The 20,919-nt window shown below is 50.3% G+C and overlaps 1 protein-coding gene across 1 annotated transcript; it reads right to left on the minus strand.

The window, feature by feature from the left end:
- Positions 1-1,886: 1,886 nt before the first annotated feature.
- On the minus strand, positions 1,887-19,863 carry MFRP (membrane frizzled-related protein). Its single transcript, XM_056860856.1, has 13 exons — positions 19,731-19,863; positions 16,956-17,103; positions 15,318-15,449; positions 13,116-13,259; positions 11,873-12,101; positions 10,275-10,405; positions 9,082-9,204; positions 7,536-7,612; positions 6,410-6,558; positions 5,861-5,991; positions 3,197-3,331; positions 2,652-2,779; positions 1,887-2,111 (listed from the first exon to the last, which is right to left on the minus strand). Exons 1-13 carry the CDS (start codon positions 19,782-19,784, stop codon positions 1,887-1,889), a joined length of 1,806 nt encoding a protein of 601 aa, XP_056716834.1. The 5' UTR covers positions 19,785-19,863.
- Between the last annotated feature and the right edge of the window lie 1,056 nt (positions 19,864-20,919).

Genomic DNA, 20,919 nt, shown 5'->3' on the forward strand with positions numbered 1-20,919 from the left:
TGTACTTTTTAGAAAAAATATGCACAAAAAAGCAGCGCATCGAGGCTAGGCTAGGTTACTTTTCTACAGGCAGAGAGATTTTTCACTGAGGAGACATGCACACCTGTGTCCCCACACCTGGAGTCTGGCTAAGGGCCTCCAGGAACTCAGTGCTGCACGATACATCTGTACGCACCAGCTGGGCTCTTGCCAGAAGAGCCATGACAGATGCATTCCATCTCTTCGGAAGGGAATTCATTAACTTAATCAGGGAGAAAAAACACCCTGGCTCCTAGTGTAAATTCTAGGAGCCAGGTGTTTTTTTTAAATTAAGTTATTGATTGCTGTTTTGTTCCAGTTGGCTATTGGTTCTTTTTTGTTGGCTGCTGCAGGATTCCCCCCTCCTCACCTCCCCAAGCTTGGTATGGTTTTATCTCAGATGCTCTTGGTGGTTTTTGAGTAATGTTGTGAGCAGCCAGCGTGGTGCAGTGGTTAAGAGCGGTGGAGTCTGATCTGGAGAACCGGGCTTGATTCCCCACTCCTCCACATGAGTGGCGCAGCCTAATCTGGTGAACCGGATTTGTTTCCCCACTCCTACAACATGAATCCAGCTGGGTGACCTTGGGCTAGTCACAGTTCTGTTATGAGCTCTCTCAGCCCCATCTACCACACAGGGTGTCTGCTGTGGGGAGGGGAAGGGAAGGGGATTGTAAGCCGGTTTGAGTCTCCCTTATGTGGTAGAGAAAGTCGGCATATAAAAACCAACTCTTTTTCAGCCTTGTCTAAAATACACAAAAGGGTCTGCCAATGCAGCGCTCCGACCTGGGCCGTGCTTGGTGGAGCTCCAAAATAAACCCCCAGCATGTATGTGTGGGGGTAATTTTGACCCTCCTTGCCCTACCCAGGCACCCCACATCTCCAGGAATTTCACATCCTGGAGTTGGTAATCCTATTGTGCACTGCACTGCTCACACCTAGATGGGTCACTTCCTGTTCTTCTAGCCCTAAATCCTCCGTAGCCACTGTTGTTGTGCTACAGCTGTATTAGACCGCCAAGGACCAGGACTGATGGAAGGAATTGGAAACTGCTCAGTCATCTTGGGCTGTTGCAACACGGGAGGGAGAATTTCCCAGTTGATATCCCCCCCCCCACAAATTCCTTGCAGGTCCCCTCTTTTAAAATAAACCTGTTACCCAATGAATCTGGGGCAGCTTTTTAATTGACTGACAGTTTTTAATGCATCAAACATTGCATCCTTAAATTACTATGGGGTGCCATGCAGTTTTGATGCTTGAAACTTACCAGCACCCCCACATTCCCCTTACGAATATGGTTGCTAACCTCCAGGAGAGGCCTGGGGGATCTCCTGGCATTGCAACTAGTCTCCAGGCAACAGAGATCAGTTTCCCTGGAGAAAATGGCTGCTTTGGAGGGGGGAATCTAGGACATTATATCCTGCTGAGGTCCCTCCCACCCCCTCTCCAAATCTCCAGGAATTTGCAAACCTTGAGCTGGCAACCATACTAGAGGCTCCACCCTGTCAGTTCTTTACAGAAATGTTCAGGAGCGGTTCCCCTAAAGTGGATTGTGACTTGAGTAGAATCCAAGCCCCCTCTTGGGCCTGGGGAACCGCAGAGGGCATTTGGCCCTGCTAGGGTTGCCAACCTCCAGGTACTAGCTGGAGATCTCCTACTATTACAAGTGATCTCCAGCCGATAGAGATCAGTTCACCTGGAGAAAATGGCCACTATGGCCATTGGACTCTATGGCATTGAAGTTCCCTTCTCAGGCTCCGCCCCAAAAGCCTCCTGCCAGTGGCAACAAGGGACCTGGCAACCCTAGGCCTGCAGAATCTCACAGCCAAGCTCACAAAGCCCCCCTCCCCACGACTACTGGAGCAGCCCCCTCATGGCGTGAAGCACTCCAAAGGGTTGTCGGAATTGGGCAGGATGTTACAGTTCAAAGGCCACGGGATGCCCAGTAGGCTGAGGGATTGCTGGCAGTACAGTTCCGCTTCCAGGCAGACGGAGCGGCACAGCTGGAGGATGCCCCCGTCAGGGGTACATTTGGGCACAAAGAGGCTGCAGATTAGGGAACGCAGGTACGGGTAGCAGGAGAGGTCCTCCAGCACCTGAAAAAATGAGCAAGAGAGAGAAGGGCTGTGTCGGGTACTGCCAAATACAGACCTGGAACCTTGGCAGGGTGGGAACAGAACCCACAAGCAAAAAGATCATCCATCTTCGCCACTTCAGAGGAATTCACAGGTCTCAAAAATCCCGCACAACTTCTGCTAACCCTGCTGTTTGCTGTAGGCATTATGCTGCTGTCTCTGCATTATTTTCTACTGATGTAATCCCATTCTTCTGCATCGTATCTAATGACGTAATCCCGTTTTTCTGCATTGTAAGTGCATTCTGAATCATTTAATATTACATGCTCGTTTCAGAGGTCTGTAATCCTAGATCTAGTATGCAGCAGCCTTAGTAATCCTGACTAGCCCAAATTCATTCAGAGCTCGGAAGCTAAGCAAGGTTAGCACTTGGATGGGAGACCACCAAAGAAGACTCTTGCACTGTCTGGCCATCAAGAAGCCCTCTCCTTACAGGCCTCCCGCCTCCAAAACAGGCCAACACCCGTCACCTTCCTCTTCCCCGGCTTCTGCCGGGCTCACCTGGTAATCCTGGAGCACTTCGGCAGCCCCCTGCTGATCTGCGATGGTCAGCCAGATGTTGGGGAAGGAGGTGGTGTTGTAGCTGAGGTCCAGACACATCTCCACCATGATTGGCTCACAGGTGGACTCTGCAAGGGGTGGGAACAGAAGGAGAAGAAGAAGAAGAGCTGGTCTTTATATGCCAACTTTCTCTACCATTTAAGGAAGAATCAAACCGGCTTACAATCACCTTCCCCTCCCCTCCCTACAACAGACACCCTGTGAGGTAGGTGGGGCTGAGAGAGTGTGACTAGCCCAAGGTCACCCAGCTGGCTTCATGAGGCGGAGTGGGGATACCAACAAATTAGCCTCCGCCACTCATGTGGAGGAGCGGGGAATCAAACCCAGTTCTCCAGATCACTGCTCCAAACCACCATTTTTCACCAGTACACCACGCAGGCTCCCCAGAGGATGAGATTCAAAACAGAGGGACTTTCTGATCCGTACCATCAACGTAGGCATGCAGCCAGTGCAGGAGCCCAGTTGCCTGGGGAACAACCACTCACCGATGGATGGGTAGGCGAGGCCGCTGCAGTTGTATTCATCGCTTCCGTCCGGGCAGTCGCGCCAGCCGTCACACACCAGCTCCAGCGCCTGGCACTCACCGTTCCCGCAGGTGAACTCGGAGGGACTGCATGTTTCTGGGGTGTGGAGGTGCAAGGGAGAGGAAAGAACAACAGGCGGCTAGCTGTGCATCAGAGGGGAAAAGATGCTCAGACCCAACCTCTGCTACATACAGCCACTTTTCTTAAAGGAAGGCAGGCTCAGAAAATCCAGACTCAGCTTCCTCTCCCAGCTCTGCTGCAGAATTTGCGGAATGACCTAGAGCCTGTCACTTAATCCTTTAAAGAAAACAAAAACAGCTGCTGATAGACCTGTTCTCCACTTATGTGTTTTAAAAAGGAATGAAATTCACAGAGTGAAATAAAATAAGAGGCCAGTGATAGAAGAAGAAGGGGCTGAGAGAGCTCTAAGAGAGCTGTGACTAGCCCAAGGTCACCCAGCTGGCTTCATGTGTAGGAGTGGGAAAACAAATCCGGTTCACCAGATTAGTCTCCTCGGCTCATGTGGAGGAGTGGGGAATCAAACCCGGTTCTCCAGATCAGAGTCCACCGCTCCAAACCACTGTTCTTAACCACTATACCACGCTGGAAAGACCAACATTTATTCCCACCTAAAGTTTCATGGTGCAGAGTGGTCAGCTGCAGTACTGCAGTCAAAGCTCTGCTCACGACCTGAGTTCAATCCCGACAGAAGTCGGTTTCAGGTAGCCGGCTCAAGGTCGACTCAGCCTTCCATCCTTCTGAGGTCGGTAAAATGAGCATCCAGTTTGCAGGGGGTACAGTGTAGACAACTGGGGAAGGCAATGGCAAACCAACCCATAAACATAGTCTGCCTAGTATAAATGTTGTGATGTGATGTCACCCCATCATTTCAACAGCCCTATAAAGCAGGCCAGTGTTGTTCTTTCTCCTGCTGCTGGTGGGAAGGGCTGTGGCTCAGTGGCAGAGCATCTGCGTGGCATGCAGAAGGTCTCAGGTTCAATCCCCGGCATCGCCAGTTAAAGGGACTAGGCGAGTAGGTGATGTGAAAGACTTCAACCTGAGACCCTGGAGAGCCGCTGCCAGTCTGAGTAGACAATGCTGACTTTGATGGGCCTTGATGGTCCGATTCAGTATAAGGCAGCTTCATTTATTCATGGGTCAATAATGACCTAGTGCTTGCCCTTTATGTTTTAAAGTTTCATGAGTGAAAACTCAGATGTGTTCATGGAAGAAGTACACAGAAGGTTAAAAGTACAGGTCGGCAGAACCAGTCACAGATCCACAGTGTGACTTGAGCCCCAGAAAGCTGTTTCCCGGGAAACAATTCAAAGGAATGCAAACACCGTGTCCCAGGAGGTAAACCACGTGTCCGGACCCTGCCAGACCTGCAGATTTCAACCCCCTGGAAAGCAGCTTAGCAGTTCGCAAGGGCCACACAACTTTCCTCTATTTTTGTTTGACTTTTGCATGAGAACTCAAACCTCACTGTGAGCTGCAGTCCCGCTAGGGAATTTTCTTTGTCATAGATAGGTCTTTCTGGCATCAGGAACTAAGCAATAATTATGGCAATAAACAAAGAAAGAAAACCCCTCATTGTCAACGTGTATGCAATCTCAGAGCAGCTACAGTTTGTGAATAAACACATGCATCTCTCGGGGGGGGGGGTGGTCATGGGCCGACCCCCTTTTTGAATTCTGTGGTCGCAGATCAGCTCAAAACTCCAGCACTGAAAGAAGTCAAAAGTGGAACGTGGCAAGAGGGGCCCTCCAGCGCTGCCCAGATGCAAACTGAGACACAAAGTTATGACATCCCAGTCCTTGGGATTCCGGCCCAAGTGAAACGAGGCTGAAATCGCTGTCTTGTCTGAGAAAGCACCCACCCAAAACACAGCTCAGCCGTGGCATTGTGTGAATGGCAGGGCACTTTAATGTGTAGCCATTCACGCCTGTGCGCTTCCACCACCGCCCATCATAATGATGAACAATAGCTAATAACAGAATGTTAAAACGAGTTCTTGCCAATCTGCCCAGAGGCAGAGCTTAATCTGAGCCAAGGCAAAGCCCTGGGACTTGTTTTCGAATTCTGGAAGTCAGCCCTGGACCCACAAGGAACGAATAGCGATTTTTTTTTAAAAGGAAAGGATGTTTCTGAACATAAGCAAAGTGCATTTCAGGCAGCAGTGTGTGTATTCACAGCCAGCCAGCACTGAACTAGGCCTAGGAGAGGAGGGTTTCTAGGGAGCTGGCTCTTTGGCATCTCCTTTTGAAGTGGAGAGAGAGTAGGGTTGCCAACTCCAAGTTGGGAAATACCTGGAGATTTGGGGGGCAGAGCCTAAAGAGGGTAGGATTTGGGGAGGGGAGGGACTTCAATGCCATAGAGTCCAATTGCCAAAGCAGCCATTTTCTTCAGGTGAACTGATCTCTATCGGCTGGAGATCAGTTGTAATAGCAGGAGATCTGCAGCTACTACCTGGAGGTTGGCAACCCTAGGGGTGGGGAGAGAGAGAAGGGAGGGTGGAGGGGGAACGTAAGCGAGGAGAAGGCAGCCAAAACACAGGAGAGAGCCGGCCAGCCGGCTCATTATACCTTTGCCAGTAGGAGGCAAAGGCCTAATGTCATCACCTACTTTCCGTGGCATTGTGGGCACGGTAGGTGGCAAAAAACCCATCATCCACCATTCCTTCATCTGTCACAAACAGGACCGTCATGACATGTTGCGAGGAGGTCAGAACTGGCGGTATCTCTGAGCCGCAGAATCTGCAGAAGAAAGAAGGGAAACGTGTCTGCTTTTTGAAAGGAAAAGAAGTGTGGGTGTCAAGTGCCATCAAGTTGCTTCGGACTCTTAATGACCCTATGAATAGGGTCGCCAACCTCCAGGTGGTGGATGGAGATCTCCCGCTATTACAACTGATCTCCAGGCGACGGACTGGTTGCCCTGGAGAAAATGGCCTGTTTGGCCATTGGACTCTATGGCATTGAAGTCCCTCCCCTCTCCATTTCAAGTGCCCCGACTCTCTACTGAAAGCTCATTCTGACATCTGACTCTCCATCGACACCACCTGCTGTGAAAACACCTGGGAACCGGAGCAGGGGCAGGGTTACAACTCTGGAAGCTGCACCAGTTTGAAGAAGGGCTGAATCTCCAAGCATTTTCCAGACCAGGAAGCGGCCCTACCTGCCTATGACGCTGGCTCGTCCCATTCCCGCACTGTCGAACACTTCCACAAAGTCAAATATGCAGTCCTTCTGCGGCTCCAGGCTGAAGTTGTGGAACTGCAGGTCGATCACGTGGCCCACGGGCACCGAGATATGCCAGTGGCAGAGCTGAAGAAGAAAGGTGAAGCGGCGACCCTGTTTGGTCTACCAGTGGCAAGGCCTGGTCGTCTGTGGGCAGCTCCAAAACAGCTCAGCAGAGAAGCTGGCAGCCACTGTTCTTCTGCCATGCCCTGCCAAACTGGGAAGAAAGATGCTGGTACCCTATACCTGTATGCATGTGTAAAGTGGCAGTCCATATGGCAACCTCGTAAGGTTTCCAAGGCAAGAGATGAACAGAGGTGGTTTGCCGGTGCCTGCCTCTGCGTAGCAACCCTGGGCTTCCCCGGTGGTCTCCCATCCAAGTACTTACTAGGGTTGACCCTGCTTAGCTTCCGAGATCTGATGAGATCGGGCTAGCCTGGGCCATCCAAGTCAGGTCAAGAGACAGACAGAGGTGGTTTGCCATTGCCTGCCTCTGCATAGTAACCCTGGACTTCCTGGGTGGTCTCCCATCCAAGTACTAACCAGGTTTGAACCTGCTTAGTTTCTGAGATCTGACGAAATTGGGCTAGCCTAGGACATCCAGGGAGGGCAAGACCTTAACCTACCCCCTTTACCTGTGTGTGTGTGTGAAGTGCCGTCAAGTTGCAGCCGACTTATGGCGACCCCTTTTGGGGTTTTCAAGGCAAGACAGTAACAGAGGTAGTTTGCCAGTGCCTTCCTCTGCATAGCAACCCTGGTATTCCTTGGTGGTCTCCCATCCAAATACTAACCAGGGCTGACCCTGCTTAGCTTCTGAGATCTGACGAGATCGGGCTGTATCATGCTGCCTTCCCTCCCACCCCTTTACCTACCAGTATGCAAATGCCCTAATAGAATAAAAGATCAGAACCATTTTTAGTCTCTCTGTAACCAAGCCTGCGTCAATCCTTGCAAAACCACTGGAAACAGCTGCAGGACTTGGGAAATTGCCAGCTGTGCTCCCTCAGGCTAGCTTCATGAGATTCCCACCTCCAGTTCATGATCAGATATCAGCTGTCACTCACCTGCAAGTTTGGGTACTGTTGCGGGTGATTGGGGCTGAAGAACCGGCCTTCCAAGCTAGTCAGGGTCCCGCCACATTCTGCAAGGAGACAGACACATCACCCCCCTGAAACGAACAGGCTTGCATTAGGAGCAGAGGGAAGACTTAGGGTTGCCAATCTCCATGTGTGGCCTGGAGCTCTCCTGGAATTACAACTGATCTCCAGAGCAGCACCCCTAGAGAAAGTGGCTAAGAACCTAAGAAAGGCCCTGCTGGATCAGACCGAGGCCCATCAAGCCCAGCAGTCTGTTCACACAGGGGCCAACCAGGTGCCTCCAGGAAGCCCACAAGCAAGACAACTGTAGCATTTTGCCTGTGTTCCACAGCACCTAATATAACGGGCCTGCTCCTCCGATCCTGGAGAGAATAGGTGTGCATCGTGACTAGTAGCCATTTTGACTAGTAGCCATGGATAGCCACATCCTCCATAAGAAAAGCCCTGCTGGATCAGACCAAGGTCTGTCAAGTCCAGCAGTCTGTTCACACAGTGTCCAACCAGGCTGCTTTGGTGGACTCTATGGCATTATACCCCACTGAGATCCCTCCCCTCCCCAAACCCTGCCTTCCTCGGCTTCATCAGCAAACCTCCAAGAATCTCTCAGCCTGGAGTTGGCATCCTAAGCCAAATCCATCTCCCTAAGGGGAGTTGCATGGGCCCACAACTACAAACCTAAATGGAAGGAGGACTGTAAGGTTGCCAACCTCCAGGTGGGGCCTAAAATTCTCCTGGAGCTACAACATCTCAAGACTAGCAAGATCGCTTCCCCTGGAGATGATGGCTGCTTTGGAAGGGGAGACTCTATGGCATTATACCCTGTTGAGGTCCCTCCCCTCCCCCAAACCCCACCTTCCCCAGGTGCTATCCTCAAATCTCCTGGAATGTCCCAACCTGGAGTTGGCAGCCCTACCCAGGGCTGTTGGTGGGGCCATCCGCCCCTGGAAGGATAATCATTTTAAAGAATAATTTTTAAAACGATAATTAAAACACATTAGGGTTTTGAACATAGCAATTTCTATTTGAAGAATGGGAGCTTGTTTTGAGAGCTGGAAATTCTCTGGCTTTAAAAAAGTTCCCTGTTAGTGGCTATTAGCTTAGAGGGGAAGAAGAAGAAGAAGTTTTTATATGCCGACTTTCTCTTCCACTTAAGGCAGAATCAAACTGGCTTACAATCACCTTCTCTTCCCCTCCCCACAACAGACTCCCTGTGAGGTAGGTGGGGCTGAGAGAGCTCTTAACAGAGCTGTGACTTGCCCAAGGTCACCCAGCTGGCTTTATGTGTAGGACCCATGGCTGACCATTTTTTTCAGGCTGCGACTAGACCCTGCCCCCCCCCCCCAAGAGCATCACTATTCTGTCAACCCCTCCATGGAAACTGACCGAGGAGGGGAAATCCCCCACTCCTGAAATGTTGTAGCCCCGCCTTGTCAGGAAGGCCTCCCTGCCCCATCCTCATTCTTGCAGAGCCCCATTGCAAGATGGGTCTCTTGCCTTAACCATGTAAACGCACCATTGTGTTTGCTGCAGTTGGCTTCGTCGCTCCTGTCAATGCAGTTGTAGAGACCGTCGCACACCAAGGCCGGGAGGAGGCAGAGTCCGCTGTCACAGAGAAGTTCACCCCAGGAACAGTTCTCTAGAACAAAGGAATAGAATAATAGAATCACAGAGTTGGAAGGGACCACCAGGGTCATCTAGTCCAACCCCCTGCACAGTGCAGGAAATTCACAACTGCCTCCCTCCCACACTTCCAGTGACCCCTACTCCATGCCCAGAAGATGGCCAAAATGTCCTCTCTCCCATGAACTGCCCAACGTCATAGAATCAGCACTGCTGACAGATGGACATTTAGCCTCTTCTTGAAAATCTCCAGGGAAGGAGAGTTTACCACCTCCCGAGGAAGCCTGTTCCATGGAGGAACCGCTCTAACGGTTAGAAAATTCTTCCTAATGTCTAGACTGAAACTCTTTTGATTTAATTTCAACCCATTGGTTCTGGTCCAACCTTCTGGGGCAACAGAAAACAACTCGGCACCATCCTCTATATGACAGCCCTTCGAGTACCTGGGAGGAGGAGAAGCTAAGAGTTCAAGCCAACTTGAAACTAGGGTTGCCAGCCTCCAGGAGGGACCTCGGGATCTCCTGGAATTACAGTTTATCTCCAGACTACAGTTCCCCTCGAGAAAATTGATGCATTGGTGGGGGAAATGTTACAACATTGTACCCCACTGAGGTCCCTGTCCTCCCTAGGCTTAGGGTTGGCAACTGCCAGGCAGTAGCAGGAGATCTCCTGCTAATTCAACTGATCTCCAGCCAATAGAGATCAGATCACCTGGATAAAAATGGCCGCTTTGGCAATTGAACTCTATGGCATTGAAGTCCCTCCCCTCCCAAACCCCGCCCTCCTCAGGCTTCGCCCCAAAAGCCTCCCACCAGTGGCAAAGAGGGACCTGGTAACCCTACCCAGGCTCCATCCCCAAATCTCTAGGAGTTTCCTAACCTGGATCTGGCAACCCTACTTCCAAGGTCACCCAGCTGACTTCATGTGTAGGAGTGGGGAAACCAACCCAGTTCACCAGATTAGAGTCCACTGCTCCAAACCACTGCTCTTAACTACTCTACGTCAGGTCTCATTTGGAAGGATTTCGATTTGCATGCTGGGATAGTTGTTCCTTTCTGCCGTCCCCCAACCATTGGGTGCACTTACTTTCATTTGGTGCCACAGCTCGATACCAGGCTGTGAAGCCTGAGGCCGTTGTGATGCCGTGGGAGATGAAGGTGACCTGCACCCAGCTAGAGTTGGTGTTGATAGTTGCAGGGGCCTCTTGGCCACAGAACCTGCAGAAGCCATAAGAACATCAGAAGAGCCCCGTTGGATCAGACCAGTGGTCCATCTAGTCCAGCATCCTGTCTCACACAGCCCCCCCCCCCCACGTTCCTCTAGAGGTCCAGCAACAGGGCATAGAGGCCGAGGCCGTCATAAGAAAAGCTCTGCTGGATCAGACCAGTGGTCCATCTAGTCCAGCATCCTCTCTCACACAGCGGTCAACCAGTTCCTCTAGAGGGCCAACAACAGGGCACAGAGGCCTTTGTATTCCCTTGCTGTTGCCTCCTGGCACTGGGATTCAGAGGCTGACTGCCTCTGAACATGGAGGTTCTCTTTAGTCACCATGGCTAGTGGCCTAGCAACTGATAGACCTCTCCTCCATGAATCTATCTAATCCCCTTTTAAAGCTGAGATCTCCAGCTAGTACTTGGAGGTTGGCAACCCTAATTACAACTGATCTCCAGACAACAGAGATCTGTTCCCCCAGAGAAAATGGCTGCTTTGGAGAATGGACTGTACAGCATTATACTCTACTTTGGTCTCTCCCCTCCTCAGGCTCCACCTCCAAATCCCCAGGAATTTCCCAGTCCTGAGTTGGCAACCCGAGGTCAATCTGTCTGCCCATCTGTCTGCCTGTCTAGTACATTTTTTCTCTGCCCTTCCCTTAACAAACTCAGGAGTCTCCCTTCCCCAAGTTAGTACTATTATCTATACGTGAGATAAAAGATTACATGAGATAAAAGATCTATGTGTGTGTGTGTTAAGTGCCGTCAAGTCGCTTCCGACTCATGGCGACCCAATGAATGAAAGTCCTCCAAAATGTGCAATCTGACAGCCCTGCTCAGATCTTGCAAATTGAGGGCTGTGGCTTCCTTTATTGAGTCAGTCCATCTCTTCTTGGGTCTTCCTCTTTTCCTGCTGCCCTCAACTTTTCCTAGCATGACTGTCTTTTTTAGTGACTCTTGCCTTCTCATAATGTGACCAAAATACGATAGCCTCAGTTTAGTCATTTTAGCTTCTAGGGTCAGTTCAGGCTTGATTTGATCTATAACCCACTGATTTGTTTTTTTGGCAGTCCATGGTATCCGTAACACTCTCCTCCAACACCACATTTCAAAGGAATCTATTTTCTTCCTATACATAAAGATCTATACATGAGATAAAAGATCATCTATGCATGGGATAAAATATTACATAGATTTTAAAAAGACAATACCTGGTTAAAATTCCACATAACAACCTTGTAACGTGGCTGAGGCTGAGAGAGAGAATGATTGGTCCAGTGTTGTCCAGGGTTGGAATTTATGTCAGAGTTGGGATTTGAACCTGAGTCTCCCAGATCCTAGTCCAACACTCTAACCACTATGCCCCACTGGCTGTCCGATGCAACCTGGTGCAACACCCTATTCCCTCAACATTCTTTCCTCTCTCATCAGACCTACTCATGAGTGTTAACAGACAAGCAGGCGGTTCCTTACCTTGAAGTCCCGTCCGGTAAAGAGGCAGAATCCTGCTCACTGTATATCTCCAGCCGGTCATATAAGCAGGAGACAGAATTTTCTATGTCCAGCGTCTCCACTTTCAGCTGGATCAGGGTCCCCTGCGTCCCTTGGATATGCCATGTGCACAGGATATTGGGGGGGTAGGGGGCAGGGTAATTGGGGGAGCTGAAGAAGCCCTTGGGGCCCTGCAGGATTCCCCCACATGCTGCAAAGGGAGACAAAAAGAAACACCTTGTGGACTCAGCAACAGAGGAAGGACAAAAGCTAAACAGCTGCAGCCATCTGCATACCAACAAAGAAAAATGGCATTTGGAAATTTGGTCACAATGTCTTAATGTACTGCTAAATCAGATTTTTCCTATATTTTTATTTATACATTTTAAGTGGGGGCAAGCCACAACTGGGGCTGAAAAGTGGGTGAGAATATAGTCATTATTTTGAGTTCAAAATTCTGGATTCACAAGGAAGGCATCTCTCAACATGAGCAATGTGTGCCCCAGAGAGAGGAGAGGAGAAAAGCCCTTCCTTAGAAAAAGACCTAGGGTCTAGGGGCACAGCACTTTTGCAAATGAGCACAATGAGTTGCAAGTGTGAACTGAGCTAAAGTAGCATGATCACGATGGGGGGAAACCCTTGTGCGGAATCAGTCCCTTTCTTATTGGGCCTTTTCTAAGAGAATGGTTATACAGTAGGGTTGCCAACTTCGGTGGGAAATTTCTGGAGTTTTGGACATGGAGCCTTGGGAGGGGAAGGACCTCAGCAGGGTACAGTGCTATACAGTCCACCCTCCAAAGCAGCCATTTTCTCCAGGGGAACGGGCCTCTGGTTGCAATTCGGGGAGATCACACCCCACCCAGAGGATGGCAACCTTATTTTATGGACATGGCTTCTCTGAGCCTGGGCGTATGATCCTTCTGGGAGATATCATTTCAGAACTGCATCTTCCAGAAAGCAAGCATCCAAAGAGAATGAGTGACTTAGCTGGGGCTGGGGCTCAGTGGAAGAGCATCTGCTTGGCATGCAGAAGGTCTCAGGTTCAATCCCCGGCATCTCCAGTTAAAGGGAGCAGGTTGCAGGTGATGTGAAAGACCTCAGTCTGAGAGCTGCTGCCAGTTTGAGTAGACAATACTTGGCCAAGGGTCTGAATCAGTATAAGGCAGCTTCATGTGTTCACTTTTCAAGCACAACAATGCAGATTCGACAGCTGTTTGGTACTCACAAGGTGCCAGTGTCATGACTTGGGGTGGGTTTCCTTGGGACAATGCAGCAGTGGAGTCCAGGGAGGGAGCTGAGGTAGCGTTGGAGATGGGGAGAGCGAAAGATGCCCCAGGTGCGAGTCTGGACCGGTGAGAGGATTTCAGCTCTGCTTCCATGGGAAAAGAATCCAGAAGTGGAGGAATGTGAATATCGATGCTAGAAAGGTGACTCTGAGGCCAAGTTCACACATACAGGAAACTGAGAGGGCAAGAAACCTGAGGTCTCCCAGAAGGAAGAACTTTTTTACCCTACAAGCGATGTCCAAAGCTGGGATCTGCCATTCTGAAGTCAGGCAGTCCGTTCTCCTGCCTTCCGTCTCTGCTCCTCCATGTGTGAAGCAGCAGCCATCTCTGCCAGCCAGCCAGAGTTCTGTTCTCAACACTCACTCGGACACTGTGAATGTGCAGATCCTCACATTCATTTAAGGAGGCCAAACCGATCTCTGGGTTCCTCCTTCCACCTTTGGGAGAGAGGAGGCAACCACAGCCAGGGATGGTCTTGACCACTCTGGCACTGAACTCATCCCCAACTAGGGTTGCCAACCTCCCTGTTAGGGTTGCCAGATCCCTCTTCGCCACCGGTGGGAGGTTTATGGGGTGGAGCCTGAGGAAGGCGGAGTTTGGGAGGGGAGGGACTTCAATGCCACAGAGTCCAGTTGCCAAAGCGGCCATTTTCTCCAGGTGAACTGAACTCTATCAGCTGGAGATCAGTTGTAATAGCAGGAGATCGTCAGCTACTATCTGGAGGTTGGCAACCCTACTCCAGGTGGTGGCTGGAGACCTCCCGCTATTACAACTGATCTCCAGGTGACAGAGATCAGTTCACCTGGAGAAAATGGCCTCTTTGGCAACTGGACTCTATGGCATTGAAGTCCCTCCCCTCTCCAAATCCCGCCCTCCTCAGGCTCCACCCCCAAAATCTCAGGGTATTTCTCAACCTGGAGCTGGCAACCCTGTCCCCAACCCATGATGGGCCCAGCATTTTGCTAACTCCTGCATGATGAAGAGGAGCAGCCACGGCCAGTCTGAGATGACAAGACAGACTTTGATAGACCAAGGATTTAGGGTTGCCAACCTCCACGTAGGCAAAAGTGTAGCACTGTGGCTAAACCCAGGTGAGTGTCTCAAACTATGAAGACCCTAGAACTATGGCTAAACAACATAAGTATTACAGGTTACAAAGTAGAATTGTCATTACACATCCAAAAATCCACAAATAGTGAACTTGCTATAACAGTATATTGTTGCAGACAATTCTTCTAAAGGTTGCTAACTTATGCAACCATTGCATAACAATGAAGTTGTTACTACAAGATATGAAGTTTATACATGCTTATGTTAATAAACAAATTCACAAAGGGTATCACAGTACAAAAACTGCAACACAGCAACAGATCTCAAGTACAAATTGCGATTGGCAAGACAGGCATGCTGCTAATAGTCCATTTCACTCGAAGGTTTCTTCAGTCGCCGTAACTCGCATATACCACAAAGCTGTGTTCAGCGCTGGTGCACGTATAATATTATGCAATCAATGTGTAATGTCACATCATCAAGAGCAGGTGCTCATGATCCAAGGATGGTCACTAGCCGATCTCAAGGATGATGGGCCCAGACGACAGAGATCAGTTCCCCCTGAAGAAAATGGCTGCTTTGGATGATGGACTGTATGGTATTATATCCTGCCGAGGTCCCTCTCCAGACTCTACCCCCACATCTCCAGGTATTTGCCAAATGGGACTTGGCCACCTTACAAGGGTCTGACTCAGGAGAAGGCGGCTTCATGTACCTACAGTCTCATTTTGTTCATACTATCTCATGAGCAGGGCTGCCAGCTCCTGGTTGGGAAATACCTGGAGATTTTGGGGCCGGAGGAGGGCAGGGTTTGGGGAGGGGAGAGACTTCAGTGCCACAGAGTGGGCCTTGGAATCTCCCAGAATTACGACTGATCTCCAGAGTGAAGAGATCAGTTCCCCTGGACAAAATGGGGGCTTTGGAGGGTGGACTCCATGGCATTATACCTGCTGAGGTCCTTCCTCAGGCTCCACCCACAAATCTCCAGGAATGTCCAAACCTGCAGTTGGCAACCCTACCCTTGATGCAGGGACAGTTTTGAGACTCCTGGATCCATCTGTGTGGACCGAGTGTCTATGCTGGGCACTTACTGGAGAGGACGACGATGCCCACCATCAAGGCCAGAAGTACCAGGAGTACCATGCTGAGGATGGCCACGCAGAACCAGGAGAATTGGCAGTCCGGCTTGAACTTCCTGCTGGCCACGTCCCGGACCTGTTGAGCTGGGGATGGAGAAGCAAGGGTCACAGTCCAGTCACAGGAATATATCAAGTGGTAGGGCTCTAACCTCCAGGTACTAGCTGGAGATCTCCCGCTATCACACCTGATCTCCAGCTGATAGCAAAAAAGGCCGCTTTGGAAAGTGTATTCTATGGCATTATACCCCACTGAAGTCCCTCACCTCCCCAAACCCCAAACTCATCAGGCTCCGCCCTGAAAATCTCTGTGTATTTCCCAACCCAGAGATGGCAACCCTATCAAGCAGCCTTGCCTCCCACCCAACCTTTCCTCCATCTAGCTTCATATTGTCCCCTCTAACTTGGGATGGGGCCATGGCTCGGTGGAAGAGCCTCTGCTTGGCATGCAGAAGGTCCCAGGTTCAATCCTCAGCATCTCCAGTTAAAGGGACCAGGCAAGTAGGTGATGTGAAACACGTCAGCCTGAGACCCTGGAGAGCTGCTGCCAGTCTGAGTAGACAATACTAACTTTGATGGATGGATAGCAGCTTCATGTGTGTGCAAGAGAGATTGGCATCAACTCTCCAGGACCTCCAAACGCCTGCTACCAGAGTTCCTTGGAATTGCCAGGAATCATAATTGGGGCCTTCTTCTTGGACATAGCGTTGCCAGATCTGGGATGGGAAATACCTGGAGATTTTGGGGTGGAGGCTGAAGTGGGCAGGGTTTGGAGGGGACAGGACTTCATTGGGATATAATGCCATAATGTCCATCTTCCAAAGTGGCCATTTTCTTCAGGTGAACTGATCTCTGTCTCCTGGAGATCCGTTGCAATAGCGGGAGATCTCCAGTCACCACCTGGAGGTTGGCAACCCTACATGGACACTAGGGTTGCCAGCTCCAGGTTTGGGAATACCTGGAGATTTTGGGGGTGGAGCCGGGTTTGGAGAGGGGAGTGAATTCAATGCCATAGAGTCCAGTTGCCAAAGTGGCCAATTTCCCCAGGGGAACTGATCTGTCGGCTGAAGATCAGTTGTAATAGTGGGAGATCTCCAGCCACCACCTGGAGATTGGCAACCCTAATGGACACCATGCAGCCACCGAGCTGTAGGCAGCAGCTCCCTGTGCTGCTGTTGCTTGGAACTCACACCAAATTTCATACGGCCCCTATATCCTGCCTGGAAAACGGTAACCTGGGCTCTCTACACAGGGCCAAAGGGTGGTGATAGGAGAAGCTGCTTCACATTGATTCTGCCCACGGGTCCGTCCTGTTTGGTACTGTCTGCTCTGACTGGCAGCAGATCTCCAGGCAGAGAAATGTCTTCCCCAACACCTGGTATGGTGGGAATTGGACTTGGAACCTTCTTCATGCAAGGTGTACGCTCTGCTATGGGGTACCCCTGGCCACGTTTAACATTTGAGCCTCTGAAACTATCCTTTCCCCCCCTCCCTTTTCTTCCCTCCTGCTCTCAAGTCTCCAAACCCAGAGGAGCACAAGCATGTCTTAGCTACCCTCTCCCTATCATCTTTCCCCACCCCCCAGGGTGATACCAAAGCCGTTGGCGGTCAGCTTGACACTGCTTCTGTCCTCCCCAGCTGGACGACTCAGAGACGGTGCCTCGGCCTCCACCTCGAAGACGGGGTTGGAAAACTCAGTCAGCAAAAAGCGCGGCAGGGATAGAGGAGAGCTGGCATTTTCCTGCGAGAAAACCAGACGGGGTGAGTCATGCCGTGGTGCAGGCGAACGGGGAAGACATTTCGTGATGCTGGGTGAAGAACTGAGCGTGGCTGATTGACGTGTCGGCTTCAAACAGGGTTGCCAACTGACTTGGGAAATTCCTGGAGATTTGGGAGAAGCTGGTACAAACAGCCTCAGGAATTGCCAATTTTTAAAAACCAGAAGTCTAAGCATTTTTTGATATGCAAGCCTGAGCATGGAATTACAGCTCAGATTTTTTTTAAAAGTGTACAATCTCTGGCTGGCAAGCAAGAAGGTTGGCATTAAACTCTCGGCCCTGGCCTTGGAGAAAAAACTGAGGTGGGGCCGGTGGATTTCAGAGCATCACCGTGGTCTTCCCTACTCTGCAGAGTGGATGTTCAGACTCTGACACCCAGAGTTCCTACAGGGAAGGAACACGCTAGTATATTTTCACAATGGGATAATTGGGATTATTTTTAGGAGTGAGAATTGAACAAAGTGAGAATTGCTCCAATTAACCCAATTGCTGATGACTAATATAAGAACATAAGGGCCATTTATGCAGGGTCAATTTTGATGCTCTCTCAAAGCTCTTTTTAAAAATGCGACCTTTAAAATGCCTATTCACAGTCTCGATGCAAAAGGAGAAATTCCACCACACATAGACACACACACACACACACTGCTTGCCTGCTCCTTCATTTGCATAGGCGTTGGCAATGGTAGTTTGTATAGCTAAGTCACATTTGTGATTTTTCATGGTTCTTTCAGTAGATGCTTCAGTGTGGGGCAGAGCAAATACAAAAGGTCGAGTTAAAGGGGCTCTTAAGAAATGCGAAGCCGGTATGCAGCAGGCTTGCAGTCACTTCCTGAATGAAGTTTCAGTGTGAAAAATTAAAAAAAAAATATGTGCGGCAATTCAGCCTGGAAAGCGCTGCTAATTACCAAGCATAAATGGCCATAGACATAAGATGGATCAGACCCAGGTCCAACAAGTCCAGCAGTCTGTTCACACAGTGGCCAACCAGGGGCCTCTAGGAAGCCCACAAACAAGACGACTGCAGCAGCATTATCCTGCCTGTGTTTCACAGCACCTAATATAATAGGCATGCTCCTCTGATCCTGGAGAGAATAGGTGTGCATCATGACTAGCATCCATTTTTATTAATAGCCATGAATAGACCTCTCCTCCATGAACATGTCCATTCCCCTCTTCAAGCCTTCCAAGCTGGCAGCCATCACCACATCCTGGGGCAGGGAGTTCCAAAATGTAATGATGCGTTGACATATTACTCTCTGCTATACCTGAGGTGAAAAATCGAGCTATTAAATAGCATTTGCACAGCACATTTGAAGCGTTCAAAGCACTCCACACCCAGTAATCCTTACAGCACCCCTGCATGGTGGATCAGCTGTTATTATGCCCATCTTGCAGATGATGAAGGTAAGACTGAGACCACAATGTTTTGCTTGAAGCCATGCTCTGAGATCTGAACTGGTAACTTCCCTGTTAGTTGCACCCACCCATAGCTGTGAACACTACATCATGGCCAGCTTATGTGTTAGGCAGGAAGCTTTAAAGGACACCGGTGTGGGGTAGAGGTTAGAGTGTCAGACAGGCTATTACTTGGGAGGCCCTGGGTTCAGATTCCCACTTGGATATGAAGCTCCCTGGGCAACCTTGGACCACTATCTCTCATCCAAGCCTACTTCATCGGAGCGTTGCGAATATAAAACAAGGATGGAAAGACAGTGTATACCAACCACCCTAAACACCTTGGGTTGTTGGGTGGGATGAAAATATATAGACAGGTGTAGAAATGTACAGAAACAATACACTGTGTCATCCTGTTATTTCCAAAGGTTTCCCCAGACACATCCGTGTGGGGAAAACATCAGGGAAACATGTCCTGTTCCAAATCCTGAAATTGCATGGATACGAAATGGTGACGGAATCCTTAATCCTCAGTAGAGCTTCCTTAGCTCTGAGTAGTCTATCCCAGGGGAGAGTTGGGGCATAGGTATTCAGACCCAAGGCTCAGGTGACCTTGCTTAGCTTCCAAGATCCGATGAGATCGGGCTAGCCTGGGCCATCCAGGTCAGGGCAAGAAAGCTCATCCTCCGGCCCTGCAAATCTTGTTGGTCTCTAGAGTGCTACTGGACTTGAATCTTGCTGTTCTACTGCTAGCTAACATGGCTACTCTCTGAAATTATTTAACAGGGTCAGGTGCTCAATCAGGAGAGCCAGCGTGGTGTAGTGGTTAAGAGTGGTGGTTTGGAGTGGTGGACTCTGATCATGATTCTCCACTCCTCCACATGAGCGGGGGAGGCTAATCTGGTGAACTGGGTTTTCCCCACTCCTACACACGAAGCCAGCTGGGTGACCTTGGGCTAGTCACAGCTCTCTCCGCCCCACCTACCTCACAGGGTGTCTGTTGTGGGGTGGGGAGGGGAAGGGAAGGCGATTGTAAGCCGGTTTGATTCTGCCTTAAGTGGTAGAGAAAGTCAACATATAAAAACCAACTCTTCTTCTTCTTCTTCTTCTTCTTCAGTCATGAGTTATCCTGGACCACTGGCGCATATGCGCTTCCTGCAACACTGATTCGACCCCCTCATCTCGCTCTTACCTTGCTCCGATCCAGCGTGTCAGGATAGAGGATGATCTCAGCGTAGTCCTTCATGGCCGGGGGAGAGGAAGCGCGGAACGTCGCCAAGATAGTTGCCCTGCCTAAGCCGCTGCATCCCCCCACCTCCTGTGGCATCAGGCTTGCAGTGGGGGGCAGCCCCAATTCTCACCAGATTGGCTACGAGGGGACAGCAGAGGGCCCCTTTCTGAGGCAAGAGCCGGGACTCTCCCCCAGCCTCGATCTTCTGACCCAGAGAGCCCGATGGAGGAGTCGAACCCAGGGCACCCGCTACCTCTGCCAGCAAAGACTGTTCCCCATCACATTCTGCGGGACAAGAGGCCGTCCCTTGCAGGCCCCTGGGAAACCGAGGAATTTGCAAGCATTAAAGCCACCAACTTTCCTCTTACTTCTTAATCCAACTCAGCTGAGGACACGGAGGTCAAAGAGCCTGGCGTTGCCAAAGCCAGCCTTAAAGGCACAGCATCGCCAAACTCTCGCTTTTGTTCCTTCCCTGGTGTTCCCAGAAACTTTGGAAGTAGGTAGTGGGAGCCGGAGTCATTTGCAAGGTGCCCCTAAGTGTCCAGAAATTTCCCAACCTGGAGATGGCAACCTTACAGACTCTTCCTTTCTTTGCCCTCCCCCCAGCCATCCTCACATGAACACACGAAGCTGCCTTATACCGAATCAGACCCTTGGTCCATCAAAGTCAGTACTGTCTACTCAGACTGGCAGCGGCTCTCCAGGGTCTCAGGCAAAAGTCTGTCACATCACCTGCTTGCCTGGTCCCTTTAACTGGAGATGCCGGGGATTGAACCTGGGACTTTCTGCATGCCAAGCAGAGATGCTCTACCTCTGAGCTACGGCCCTTCCCTCCTCTTTCCCCTGCCTCTTTCAGAGAGAAGGGGTTGGAGCATCTTTTCCAAAGTGGCACCACCTGACAGCAGCAAGCCGCGTGCAGTGCCCATAACGGTGCATGCCGGGTGGTGAGGGCTCTCTAGGAGTGTTTTTTTTCAGTCTTTGCTCCTTCTTTGGCTCCATAAAACACTGTATTTCCAAGGTGCTTTAATCGAATCTCCCTTCTGCTTCCCCCCTCGATTACATCCTTGTTTTAAAAATGTCACGGCTCCTGTTGGAATTGCATTTTAACATGTAAGCATCTGGGCGAGAGTTTTCCGAGCACTGTGGCTAA

This window comes from Euleptes europaea, chromosome 14 (genome assembly GCF_029931775.1).
Source record: "Euleptes europaea isolate rEulEur1 chromosome 14, rEulEur1.hap1, whole genome shotgun sequence".
Classification (NCBI taxonomy): Eukaryota; Metazoa; Chordata; class Lepidosauria; order Squamata; family Sphaerodactylidae; genus Euleptes; species Euleptes europaea.

Coding starts and splice junctions, on each gene's coding strand:
- MFRP (XM_056860856.1), bottom strand. CDS start 19,784: ATGAAGGACTACGCTGAGATCATCCTCTATCCTGACACGCTGGATCGG. Junction 5,992..6,409: donor CGAGCCAGCGTCATAGGCAG/GTAGGGCCGCTT, acceptor TTTCTTCTGCAG/ATTCTGCGGCTCAGAGATAC. Junction 2,780..3,196: donor CCTCGCCTACCCATCCATCG/GTGAGTGGTTGT, acceptor CACCCCTTGCAG/AGTCCACCTGTGAGCCAATC.